This window comes from Aquarana catesbeiana, linkage group LG08, assembly GCF_042186555.1.
Source record: "Aquarana catesbeiana isolate 2022-GZ linkage group LG08, ASM4218655v1, whole genome shotgun sequence".
NCBI lineage: Eukaryota > Metazoa > Chordata > Amphibia > Anura > Ranidae > Aquarana > Aquarana catesbeiana.
This window is the reverse complement of record NC_133331.1, coordinates 285,950,923-285,965,478: the sequence shown is the minus strand read 5'-3', so window position 1 is coordinate 285,965,478 and position 14,556 is coordinate 285,950,923. Positions and strand designations below refer to the sequence as shown.

At 40.9% G+C, this 14,556-nt stretch overlaps 1 protein-coding gene across 4 annotated transcripts in view; it reads left to right on the top strand.

The window, feature by feature from the left end:
• LOC141106559 (NACHT, LRR and PYD domains-containing protein 3-like) overlaps positions 1 to 14,556 on the top strand; it is a 392,742-nt gene that overhangs the window by 146,566 nt on the left and 231,620 nt on the right. For all 4 annotated transcript variants that reach the window (XM_073597418.1, XM_073597419.1, XM_073597416.1 and 1 more), the window contains one exon: positions 10,289 to 10,462. In XM_073597418.1, the coding sequence (XP_073453519.1) occupies positions 10,289 to 10,462 (174 nt within the window). The remainder of the gene's footprint in view (positions 1 to 10,288; positions 10,463 to 14,556) is intronic.

The window sequence follows — 14,556 nt, the reverse complement described above, 5'->3', positions numbered from 1 at the left end:
GATCTACTGCCTCACAGGCCCCTGTGGTCACCTTTACATGAGCCGGACAATATGCACTGTCCAGGGACGTTTTGGCGAATATAGGAGACTAATTGGGGAGGGCAGTACAGATCACAGCATCCCCGACACTTTTTTAAGAACAAAACATAGCTTCTCTATGGAGGACCTTCAAGTTTACATCATACAGCATATTCCCTTGTGCATAGCTGTGCGCAGCCTATTGCATTAGGATGTGCACCCCAAAGCTCAAACACACATGCGTATATATATATATATATATATATATATATACACACTGTATTACCAGAAGTATTGGGACACCTGCCTTTACACGCACATGAACTTTAATGGCATCCCATTCTTAGTCCATAGGGTTCAATATTGAGTTGGCCCACCCTTTGCAGCTATAACAGCTTCAACTCTTCTGGGAAGGCTGTCCACAAGTTTCACAAGTTTTAGGAGTGTGCCTATTGGATATGTTTGACCATTCTTCCAGAAGAGCATTTGTGAGGCCAGGCACTGATGTTGGATGAGAAGGCCTGGCTCCCAGTCCCCACTTTAATGTGAAGGCCAGTCAGGTTCCTCCACCCTAAACTTGCTCATCCATGTCTTTATGGACCTTGCTTTGTGGTCCAAATCATTTGGTGGAGGGGGGATTATGGTGTGGAGTTGTTTTTCAGGGGTTGGGTTTGGCTCCTTAGTTCCAGTGAAGGGAAATCTTAAGACATCAGCATAACAAGACATTTTGGATCATTTTATGCTCCCAACTTTGTGGGAACAGTTTGGGAATGGCCCCTTCCTGTTCCAACATGACTGCGCACCAGAGCACAAAGCAAGGTCCATAAAGACATGGATGAGCGAGGGTGGTGGAAAATTAACTTCAAGCGCAAAAATTCACATTATAATCGTAACTAAAACATATAAAATTAAGTGTAACAATCTAAACAACAAAAATTCCAAAGTGCTATAATGGTGTGAACCTCCCAACTAAAAAGTTGTTGCACTTGAAGTTTATTTGTATTGTATTTATCTGTAGAGGGGTTTCCACCATCCCTGCTAAGTAAAAAAATGTCTTATTCTCATTTTGATGTGTATTACATGTGAAATCACATATCACTGGAATTATTGCACTTGTAGTTAATCTGTATGGCAAATATCTATAGGAGGGGTTTCCACCATCCCTGCTAAGTTTCATTTTTTATTTATTTATTCAGTTTTATGTGTATTATATGTGACGTTACATATCACCGGTATTGTGGTAATATTGACGTTTATTGAGATTTACATACATTGGAGGGTTTCACAATTATTGTTAAGTTATTGATTAGTAAGTTAGCGCTGCACTTTTTTTGTGGTGTGGGAACACATAACAGTGCTTAGTGGAAGGCCTTTTACTGACCGTTTTTTAATTTACCTCCTGTAGTTTATTGTAAATAGTAGTGTGGTGATTACGTAATATACTAAAGATCGGCGTGTGGCATTAATAAACAGATGGATTTCAGTTGTGCCCCACCAGGCCAGCCCCCATAGACAATGTGCCTATCGGCTGAGTTCAACTGCCCATCCCTGCTCTCACTGCACTGATTGGAAGCACTGATAGGCAGCACTCATAGGCACTGATAGGTGACACTGATTGGCACTGATAGGTGACACTGATTGGCAGCACTCATGGGCACTGATAGGCAGTACTGGTTGGTAGCACTGATTGGCAGCACTGATAGGCACTGCATGTTGGCACTGATAGGTGGCACTGATTGGCACTAATTGGCAGCACTGACTGGCACTGATAGGTAGCACTGACACTGATGGGCGGCACTGATATGCAGCACTGATAAGTGGCACTGATGGGCATTGATAGGCAGCACTGATGGGAACTGATAGGCTGCACCGATAGGCAGCACTGATGGGCACTGATGGCACTGCTGGGCAACACTGATTGGCAGCACTGATAGGCACTGATAGGCAACACCGATGGGCACTGATATGTGGCACTGATTGGAAGCACTGATAGGCAGCACTGATTGGCACTGATAGGCAGCAATGATTGGCACTGATAGGTGGCATTGGTTGGCACTAATAGACTTCACTGATTGGCAGCACAGGTGGACACTGATAGGCAGCACTGATGGACACTGATTTATGGCATTGGTTGGCACTGATAGGTGGCACTGATAGGCAGCACTGATGGGCACTCATTGCAAAACTGATGGGCACTGATTGGCAAAAATGATGGGTACTGATAGGCAGCACTGATGGGCACTGATAGACAGCACTGATGCGCACTGATAGGAAGCACTGATAGGTGGCACTGATTTCAAGCACTGTTGGGCACTGATTGGCACTGATAGGTGGCATTGGTTGGCACTGACTGGCAGCACTGATTGGCATTGACAGGTGGCATGGATTGTCTCTGATAGGTTGCATGGATTGTCTCTGATAGGTGGCATTGGTTGGCACTGACAGGTGGCACTGATGGGCACTGATAGGTGACACTGGTGGGCACTGATAGGAGACACTAGTGTGCACTGACAGGTGGCACTGGTGGGCACTGATTGGCATTGACAGGTGGGCACTGATGAGCACTGACATGTGGCACTGGTGGGCACTGATTGGCACTGAAAGGTGGCACTGATGGGCACCTTGTACCCACTAGTTTAAAGGGGCTTTCCACATTACGTAAAGCCCCCTGTCTGCAGCCCCCCACAACCCCAGCCTAGGGTTGTGTGGAAGAGGCCCTTGTCTCTCTAAATATATGAGAACAAGGTGGTTGAGATTTGGGGTGCCCGAGCCTCTCCTGCCCCCAAGCATCCACCCCCCTTTCATGGGCTAGCTTGCTGTGTGTTTGGCTAGGAGTTTGTTAGTGTTTGGAAGGGGCACAATATTTTTTTTGTTTGGGGTGGGATTTTTCACATGGGGATGGACCTTGTATGTATTTGTGGGGGGCAGGCTATTTTTTTTTCTTTTTTTTTAATCTTGCAGTTGCAATGTAGATTTGTAACTGTTCTCTAAAGCTGTACATCTTTGAAGCAGCATTTTGGATAAATGCTACAGATGCACCACTTTACAAGCAGAGTAAGCTCTAGCTTTTCAGCAATTTAGCATTTTTAAAGGCACTTTTCCTTGTTTCGTTTTTGGGGTTGTTCAAATTGGTGACATTGATATATGTCCCTTAGGGTGGTTCCTGGGCCCCCTTACCCATTTTAAGGCCAATAACTAGAAGATAAGCCAGCCAAGTGGGGACTAGCAAAATTAACAAGTCAGTTCCCATACACTGCAATGGTATTTGTTGTATAACTTTTACCCATGTTAGGCTCTTTGTTTGACCCCTCGGACTGGGGGGTGTTTTTCCCATCTGTAGTTTTGTAGCATGCTGGATGATGTGCTTCATTTTGGACAGGGGGGGGTTTATTTTGTGTTAGCTGCATTTGGGTTGGTTGGGGATGCTCAGGGACTTTGCATTTTTTCTTCTTTTTGTGTGTGAACAGCACTTGGTTGTTTCTGGGCATGCTCAGAGAGTGTGTTTTTTGGGTTAGTAATTTAAGGACATCCTTAACAGGTGTACCCACTTTGAAGTTCTGTCTCTACATTGGGTGAACTTGCATTTTGTGTCTTTCATGGACTGTGCATGTCTTTTCAATTGCCTCATTAGCATGCAAACCTATGTTATATAAAGCATGCAGATAGCATTCTTTACCTTACCCAGCAAAGAGGTGTGTGTGTCCTTATAGAGTTTGTAACACATGTCTTTTCTCTTTGTATTTTGTTTGTTATGTATTTGCAAAACAGATGTGTTTTAGAGCAAGTTTTTTCTTTTACTTTGGTTTATTGTATTTTTTGGGGGGGATATTTTTCCCCCTGAAATATTTTTGATGTTGTAGATTGTTTCACTTTTCACTTTCATTTAATTGTCTGTTCTGCATTATTTTGCAAAATCTTCCTCAAGATGTTGTGACTAATTGTTTAACCGGTTCAATACAGGGCATTTTCACCCCCTTCCTTCCCAGGCCAATTTTTAGTTTTCAGTGCTGTCGCACTTCAAATGACAATTGCATGATCGTGCAACGTTGTACCCAAAAAAAATTGACATGCTTTTTTCCCCACAAATAGAGCTTTCTTTTGGTGGTATTTGATCACCTCTGCGTTTTTTATTTTTTGCGCTATAAACAAAAGAAGAGCGACAATTTTGAAAAAAACACAATAGTTTCGGCTGATACGTATTCTTCTACATATTTTTGGTAAAAAAAATCACAATAAGTGTATATTGATTGGCTTGCGCAAAAGTTATAGCGTCTACAAAATACGGGATAGATTTATGGCATTTTAAAAAAAAAAATATTTATTTATTTTTACTAGTAATAGCGGCGATCGCGATTTTTTTTCGTGACTGCGACATTATGGCGGACACATCGGACACTTTTGACACATTTTTGGGACCATTCACATTTATACAGCGATCAGTGCTATAAAATTGCATTGATTACTGTATAAATGTGACAGGCAGTGAAGGGGTTAACCACTAGGGGGACACAAGGGGTTAATTATGTTTCCTAGGGAATGATTCTAACTGTAGGGGGCGGGGACGTACAAGGGGAGGAGACCGATCAGTGTTCCTTTGTACTGGGAACACAGATCGCTCTCCTCTCAACTGACAAGACGTGATTCTCTGTGTTTACACACACAGATCCATGGTCCGGCCCGGTTAACGGGCAATTGCGGGTGCCCGGCAGACATTGCGGCCACCGGGCACACCCACCGAGTCCTGAGCAACGCGGTGGGCGCGCGTGTGTGCCCCCTAGGTGGCCTGGAAGCCCAGCCTGTCATATGACGTCCACCCAGGATGGGAGATCCCATCTGTGTACGTCATTTGACAATGGCCGGGTAGCGAAGTGGTTAAATCCTTAATAGATGTCTATTTGTGGGTGCACTCCTGTTAATTTCCTTTGAAAAATGGTCAGACCTCAAAACCATATTCTGTTAGTGCCTCAAATTAACATACATGTGTTTTTTGCTTTCCTTGCTCTTTTCCAAGTCCTGTTTTGTTGACCAAAAAAATTTCTAGCAAATTGTTATGTTTTTATGTGTTTTGTTAATTTTCATGCAACAGATTTCCCAGCTGCAGCTTAACTAGGCTGAAAGATGTGATTTGTCTACAAGCTACTTTCCTGGTGCCTTCATGGTAGCATATGCATGGATTGTGCGTATGTTGCCATGGATAGTCACCAGGAAAGGAAAATTACAGAGCGGTAAGTATTCAATTTTCCATTATAGCGCAGTGGTTCTCAGCCTCAGTCCTCAAGTACCCCAACAGGACATGTTTTGGGAATTTATCTTAGCTAAAATAGCTGTCCAAAATACAAAGCCATTGACTGTGATTTGAAGCACCTGGGAAAGATGAAGGAAAACCTGCAAACATGGCCTGTTGGGGGTACTTGAGGACAGGGTTGAGAAGCACTGATTTAGAGCACTGAGCTAAAATCTAGCTGAAGACAATCCTATTCTAATTGTCAGCATTTGACGGAAACCAAGTGAGTGTTAGAACCCCTGCTTGTCTTTTTTAGGTTGGGCTTTGTGTCCCTTTTCTGAAAATTGGCTTCACTTCCTGTCACATAGCCAAACAGGAAGTGAGGGTGAAACCCTACCAATGTCTTTCGTTGGGGACATACAGGTCAATCTAACTAGTGTCCCCATTAGGCAAATTGCACTCTAGCACTTTGTTGTGTACACCCCAAATTATTAGGTATTTCGGGCTTTAGTAAAGGCAAATCCACTCTGCAATACCAGTGTACTCGCTGTAAATCTGAGGGAAAGCACTGGTGAATTTATCATCCAATCATGTAGAAGCAAAGATGCTGTTTTTTATTTTCCTTGCATGTCCCCCTCAGATCTCCAGCAACTGCACATCCAAGTGCACTTGTAGTGCAAAGTGGATTTGCCTTTAGTAAATAAACCCCAAAGTCCAATATACCTAATAATTTGGGGTGTACAGAACAAAATGCTAGAGTGTAATTTACCTAATGGGAAACTATTTAGATTGACCTGTGTGTCCCCAAGGAAAGACATTGGTAGGGTTTTACCCTCACTTCCTGTTTGGCTATGTGACAGGAAGTGAATAAATTTGAAGGAGAAAAAGGGAAAATTTGAGACGTGTCTTCACCCTATCAGGGGTGCAGACATCCCCAAAAACTGACAAGACTTCTAATCCCTCTGCACTCTATCCCCAAGCAAAAATAAGAAAGGATTTCATTTAGTTTAACTTTGCAAAGACACATTCCTAAGTTCAACCGTGATGCATGTCAATGGCCCATTTAGACCTTGTTTAATAGACAACACCAGTTGCCTTTCACTAGAAACATTTGTCAGTCCAGTCCTGGAAATTTGCCTCTGCTTTACAATTAATTTCCATAAAAATTGGGTTCCTGCAGCTAGATGCGCCAAATGCATTTATATTAGTGACCACTGTGTATGTGAGATGCGCTACTGTGTGCGCAAAGGTATGTACCCGTGCCGCATATCTGGGTCCTGGAAGCGGTGGCCAGCACACAGGAATGACATCATGCCCCTACAGGAAGTTGCTTGTACTGCTGTTAATTTATTCCCACCACCATGCCCCGCTCACTGTTCTCTGAGGAAGAGATAACCTTTTTTTTTTTTTAACACGGGGTGGTGTTTGTGTAGGTCCCTAACACACCTTCAGACATATTAGGGCCAATTTAGACAGGATCCGATTTACCTACCAGCATGTTTTTAGAGTATGGGAGGAAACCCACACAGGCACAGAGAGAACATGCAAACTCCAGGCAGATGGTGTCATGGGTGGGATTTAAACCAGCTACCTTTTTTGCTGCTAGGTGAAGGTGCTAACCACTACACCACTGTGCTGCCCAAATATTTATCTATAGATGTAGGTTCTTGTGTCCACCAGCAGAGAGAAGTTGGGTAGATGCCACACTCCCAATTCTGGAGACATAATAATGGGCTAGCACAGGGGTCTTCAAACTACGGCCCTCCAGTTGTTCAGGAACTACAATTCCCATCATGCCTAGTCATGTCTGTGAATGTCAGAGTTTTATAATGCCTCATGGGATATGTAGTTCTGCAACAGCTGGAGAGCCGTAGTTTGAAGATTCCTGATCACTTTAGCATGTCATGAAAAAAGGTGGTTTTTCATGTGCCTTGTATAATGCCCAAGAAATATCATTAGGAAAATACAAGTGGGTCATGGCACATCTACATTCCAAATTTGGCACTTAAGATGGTCATGCACTATGCAATCTGATTGGCCAATCTCTGTACAACTCGATATTTCAGCAAAATAGTTAATAGGAAGACGCACTTGAACAATTTATTCAAATGATAGGAAATCAAACAGGCTCTTGCACTAACTCTAATTTTTTGAAGATCTAAGTGATTGCAGTGTATGGTGTTAGAATATCAAAATTTATGAATGGTTGAGTTCTTGTGATAATTGAATCATATATATAAATATATATATATCTTCTATGTATGGAAAAGGTGAAGTTATATAGGTTTTTATACTCATGAAAGTTTATGCTGGTTTAGGCTTAGTATGCATTTCTTGGGAGAGATTCATCTCACATATGGATACAATTTAGTGTAGACCATTTCACCTCCCCCATCGTAAGAGGTAAAGTTACAACTTTTTGCCTCCGGGGATTCTGAACCCCCATCCCCATAACCAAGAAGTGAAACATTTTAGAGGACATCCTACATCTCATGTTCATTTTTTGATGCTCGCCCCCCCCCTTATCCCCTTCCTTCCCCCTCCCCTGGTCCCCTCTCCCCCCTCTTCCCCCGTCCCCCCCCGCCATTCCTACTAGGTTTGACTGCATATTGGTTGCCTACTTTATTCCACCTAAAGAGGTTATTACGCTTTAATGCCATAAGAAGTATTGCTGGGTGTAATTTCTGACGTTTGCATAACTGACATGTCTGCTAAATAGTGGCTTTTGATTGAAGGCAGATCCTACTGTCACTTTTCTCATCGCATTGACTGTACTAATTTATTGTATTGTAATGCTGATTTGTTCAATAAAATCTTCTGTTAAAAAAAAAAAGTTACAACTTTTTACAAAGACACAAAGTTCTAGTATGTTAAGAATAAGCTGTTTCTTTACATTATTATATTTCTTGATTAGGATATTAATAAGAACACTGCATTTTAAATATATGTATACTAATATGTAGGATTTTATATGTTTAAAGGAAATGTATATATTGTAAGTTAAATGATTCTTTAAGATAGCTTTTCTCACTTAGTTCATAGCCCCACCCTTAGGAATGTTGGAAGGAGTAATTCAAATTTCCCGGTCTTTTCTGTGGGACTATAAGTATAATGAACCTTTTTTAAGCCAGCCTCTATGGAAAAAGGTGGGAGTTAATTGTAGGAGTACAGACAGGCTGTGGGGAGAGGGACACTTACACTGCAGCTCTCCATCAAGACACACACAGACACACATCTCAAGATATACACACAGACATATCTGATTTAAACTTTATTTTAAGAATAATCTATTTTTGTATTCTACATTTTGACATCGTTTTTGTAACATTTTGCTAACTGATCATTAAATCAATTTTGGAGGTTTTACACGAGAACTTAACAGATTTTTCTTGGAACTTTTCTCATCAATATGAATTATTGAAATATAGTTATTAATACAGTATTAACTCGATTTCTACATATGGTCACCTTTAAAGATAAAGATCTTAAAATGTTAATTTATTGGGTTTAGAAACACTTCTCTTTTCTTTGTAATGTATTGAAAGATTTGGGTAAAAATAGAAAAAAAAAAACACATTTCAAAGATATATTAGAAGTGATAGGAATGAGATTAGCATCAAAAGGATTAATTAACTTGGAACACCTACTAATTGCCTAACAAGACACATCCAATGAGATGAAATTACCCAAATTTTATTGGGCGTGCGCTATTATCACTGAGAAAACCACAGTTACCCTAGCACCAGTTGCAGTTTGCATATTTATTATTGTTATGCGCTTCAAAGTGCGCCGGTTCACACGTTCGGTTAATGACTATTCCGGCGCACCAATTAAGGTATGAACCGGCGCAGAGCATTCGTCTTAGTAAATCGCCCCCATTATCTTTTTTACTTTTTGCTATAATAAATATCCCAATTTAAAAAAAAAAAAGAAAAAAATGTTTTCCTCAGTTTAGGCCGATATGTATTCTTCTACATATTTATGGTTAAAAAAAATCACAATAAGTGTATATTGATTGGTTTGGGCAAAAGTTATAGCGTCTAAAAAATAGGGGATAGATTTATGGCATTTTCATTATTTTTTTTTTTTTTTACTAGTAATGGTGGTGATCAGTGATTTTTATCAGGACTGCGATATTGCGGCGGACAGATCGGAAACTTTTAAAACATTTTTGAGACCAGTGACAATTATACAGCGATCAGTGCTATAAAAATGCACTGATTACTGTATATATGACACTGGCAGGGAAGGAGTTAACACTAGGGGGCGATCAAGGGGTTAACTGTGTTCCCTAGGTGTGTTCTAACTGGGGGGGATGGGAGTGACCAGGAGGAGAGAGAGATCAATGTTCATACTTAGTATGAACACACGATCTGTCTCCTCTCCCCTGAGAGAACCGGGCTCTGTGTGTTTACACACACAGATCCCAGTTCTCGCTCTACCACGAGCGATCGCAGGTGTCCCCCTGGTGGTCAAAAGGTAAACCGATGTAAGGTAACGTAGTTTCGCCCAGGGGGGCCAACCTGCCGCAGTACAACTGCGGCAGCTGGTTGGGAAGGGTTTAACAAATTTTTCAGAAAATTCGTAAATTTGAAAATCCAAAAATTTGAAAATTCGAAAGTTAGAAAATGTGATTCCTCCTGTATTGAATTGTATTGTGACTGTACTGTCTGCCCTCATGTTGTAAACTGTTGGCACTATATAAATCCTGTATAATAATAATAATGTACCTTTTATTGTACTAATTCAATGAAAGCTGTTAACCATTGAAGACCATTCACAAAAAAGGAGGGGTTGGATGTAGGGGGTGACAAGTTTCATGGGGACATTTGGTTAGCCCCATGTCCTCAGCAGGAGGCAGCTGCTTTATATAAAAAATCTATTTACATTGATGTTGAAGTATAGTTCTGGAGGCCAGTTGCTGCTTTGTATTTTCTTTTTTTTGTATTTTCTGTTTTTTTGTATCTTCTTTCTGTTTTTTTGTATCCAGTATATTATTCTTGCTTTTTAAAAATCTCAATTTTAATTTCCTGTTTCTCCAACAAGATTTGATTATTGTGAGATGACATTACTGTGCTGTGATGATGCCTACTCAACTATCTCTACAAACCAAACTCTGAACACACTGGAGACAAGATTTGATATTGATGAGGAGATCTCAGAATCAGATGAAAGATTTGAGGGTCTCCGACGTCTGAGCTACACTGTGGAATTAATCAGGTACCATCAATGATATGAGTAATAATAACCATTATATAAGGAGTAACATCCATTCCATGAGAAGTAACATCAATTATATGCTAGTCATAGAGTGCCAAGAAGATTATAAGCTATTATCAGTTTTGAGTTTAATCACGCTAAGCCTTCATACTGTACAATAAAGCTCCACTCTGGACAATCTTGAAGATAAATCCATTAAAGTTTTAATTCCCTATTATGCACCACACCAAAGGAACCCCTTAAAATAGGTTCTTTTACATGGTCTCTGTTTAGTATTACGATTTGTATTACATATTGTGTGCCTCTAGGTTTGTCCAAGTATCTTGTGTATGTTTCAGGGGAGGGTCATGTAAGATGCACCTCAACTGGCAGCAATTACAGTACATCCGTTCTTCACCACACCTGGTAAATGGGAAATCCTGAACCCCAGATAAATTGAAATCGAACATCTCGTCTCCCGATGTTCATAAGTTTCTAGTTCCTCCACATAAAGGGGTCCTGGAAATATAAGAGGGACTTCCCCCTACGACTACCTTGTCTCCAAGTAAATCACATTTTTATGGCAGCAGTAATGCAGGTCCAGACATGAATGTAGTTCTGATCCTTTAATTTAGCTTGGTAGGTTAGAAGGACAGAATGAGGAAGGATACTGAAAATCTTCAGAGGGGCTCTCACACTCCTTGGCTAGTAGTCACAGGGTGGGACTCGGCATCTGGGATCATCTGGCAGCTTCCTTTTGAGTGCAGCAGCTATAAAATGGGAGGTTCAGGTTTTCCTCTGTTCCAGGGTGATTCTAGTAGGACCTCTTAGGTCTGCATTACCTCTAGGCACACAGTCTTCTCATGGAGGGGATGTATTCTCTAGGGGTCTGGGGCCTTTCTCCAGACACACAGCCCAACCACAGAATCTCTTCCCAGGGTGAGAGGTAGGGCTGGCAAAAGGCCCTTCTAGAACAGTGCCTCCCTGTTTTGTCATAGCTGGGACATTGCACTGGGGACAAGCTTACCATGGGTTAGTAATCCCACCAGATGTGCTACCGGCGCAAAACTAAAAATATACTAGTTTGCTGCAATCATGTAAGCCTACACAAAAATGGTAGAGTATCAATATAATATAAAAGTGGATTGCGCTAACTACTGTGTATGATACCACTGCTGAAATATGCAAAAATAGAATATCTATCCTATGTAGTGTGCTTTTCTGTATCAATTAATATTGTGCCAAAAATATACTGTCCACTTAGTGTTTACTAGTGACAAAATAATATTCCAAAAAACTATTTAAAGTGCTAAAAAATGACAAATATTAAAAAATGTGCAATGTGCCAATGTTACTTAGTGACCATCAAATATCACATATCAACATTCATATATAATACTTGCTGCAAAAAATGTGCTCAGCATGTGCAAAAACACTACAGCCCACTAGATGTCCTCAGTGGGTAATTACTTCTGTGCAATGACGTAGATGCTACCAAAAGCTATTAAAAAATTATTACTAAACAATGTGCCAAAATTACTAACAAAATATCACATATCAACATGCATATGTACTACATAGTGCAAAAAAATAATTATATGTCCTTGACATTTGCAGAAACACCACAGTACACTGGATGTCTTCAGTGAGTGATCACTTCTGTGCAATGACGTTCCTTTTCAGTATATTGTCCTCCTAATTCACCACTTATGGTGACTTCACCACCACCTTATTAAATAACTGCTGGATTTGCTTGGTGCCGGCTTAAGGGCACCATAACATGTGAGTTTTACCATGTTTTTAACTTTTTTAATAAAATGAAATGACATACTATACCATGATGACTATCCATATGTCTCTATGAGCACTGAACAGAGCAAGAGATACAAATACATTGCTTGGAAAGGCTGCTATTGGACCATCACAAACCGACTGGTTATCCTTAATGAACCAAAGGCATTTATTCTTACTACATCTGGTGAGTGGCCATTGTATGAGGTGGTGGTGAAGTCCCCATAAGTGGTGAATTAGGAGGACAATATACTGAAAAGGAACGTCATTGCACAGAAGTGATCACTCACTGAAGACATCCAGTGTACTGTGGTGTTTCTGCAAATGTCAAGGACATATATTTTTTTTTTTTGCACTATGTAGTACATATGCATGTTGATATGTGATATTTTGTTAGTAATATTGGCACATTGTTTAGTAATACTTTAGTGGGCTGTAGTGTTTTTGCACATGCTGAGCACATTTTTTGCAGCAAGTATTATATATGAATGTTGATATGTGATATTTGATGGTCACTAAGTAACATTGGCACATTGCACATTTTTTAATATTTGTCATTTTTTAGCACTTTAAATATTTTTTTGGAGTATTATTTTGTCACTAGTAAACACTAAGTGGACAGTATATTTTTGACACAATATTAATTGATACAGAAAAGCACACTACATAGGATAGATATTCTATTTTTGCATATTTCAGCAGTGGTATCATACACAGTAGTTAGCACAATCCACTTTTATATGATATTACCATGGGTTAGTCAGCTCATAGAACAAAGAGGACTCTCGGTATACACTCCTGATTCAGCACTCCAGACATTTCTAGTCTTCTCTTTTTGCTCCCTTTGGTCTGTTATGTATACAAATGAAAGTGATTTGTTCTTGATAAGTACAAAAAATACCTGTAAATCTTGTCAGAAATGTATTGTAGTCCTGTGTCCAATGCTCAGTTCCTGTGCTATCTCAGGAGAGTAATGAGCCCTTCCAGTCCCTATCCTGGGACTACAGAATAACAACCTCTTTATGTTGTGGAGATGGGAGAGTGGGTGTCAAGAGAAACCTGGGCAGGACTGACAACACCCAGTCCATGTTGTCAGCCCAGAACAGTACTTGGGACCTGAGTGCATTTTTGGAAGATCACCAGGTGTATTTCTGTACTTGTAGAATTACTTTCCATAGATAAAATAGGCAAAGTGTGCAAATGTTACACAGATGTACTGCATGGTTTTTTTTGTTTGTTTTTTTTTTCATTTTGCCCCGACCTACACTTCAGTTGCAAGTGAAGGAATATATAAATTGTCTGCAGAATATTTACTGGGATCCTACATCCTATTCACCAGAGATAATTCTCATCTTCAGAATGTCATCAAATCTGTATTCTTTTAGGGCATTTTTTTTATTTTAGAAACAGCCAAAAGCCACAAGGTACTAAGTCAGGGCAATACGGTGGTTGGTCAAGTTCTGGAATGGATTTCTAGGGCAGAAACTCATGAACACTTAAAGGAGTTGTAAACCTTGTGTTTTTTCACCTTAATACATCCTATGCATTAAGGTGAAAAAACACCTGGCAGTGACCGGCCCCCCAGCCCCCCCGTTTTACTTACCTGAGCCCTGGAACTTCACTCGGCGGGGATAAGCTGTCCCTCTGCCCGGGGTTCTCAGCTCTTGATTGGATAGATTGTTAGCAGTGCAGCCATTGGCTCCCATTGCTGTCAATCAAATCCAATGACACGGGCGCTGGGACCGAGTCATACACTCGGCGGCTATGGACACCGAATGATGGACTCGGGAGCGCACCCACAAGGAAACCCCCCGGGAGAGCGCTTCTCCTAGGGGCTTATCTGATGTGGGGAGGAGCTGCGAGAGCCACCGAGGGACCCCAGAAGACGGTGTTCGGGGCCACTCTGTGCAAAACAAGATGCACAGTGGAGGTAAGTATGACATGTATGTTTTGTTTTTGTTTTTTTAATAATCAAAGCTTTACATTCACTTTAACTCATTATGTGCAGGAGCATTGTCGTGGCGGACCACTTGTGGAGGAGTGTCATGGTGGAGCACTGTCATGGTGGAGGAGTGTCATGGCAGAGGAGTGTCATGGTGGAGCACTGTCGTGGCCCACTTTTCAGGCCAGAGTTCCGGTCTTTTCCTCCAAACATATTCCTGTAATCTTTTCATTTTCCACATTTGCATCTGTCCTTTGTGCTTTTGGCTGCCCACGTCTTGTGTCATCTTCCCGCCCCTCCTTAAACCATCTATGCCATTCAAAAACACTTGATTTCTTTATGGAATGTTCTCCATAAGCCTGTTGTAAACAGAGCTAACGTT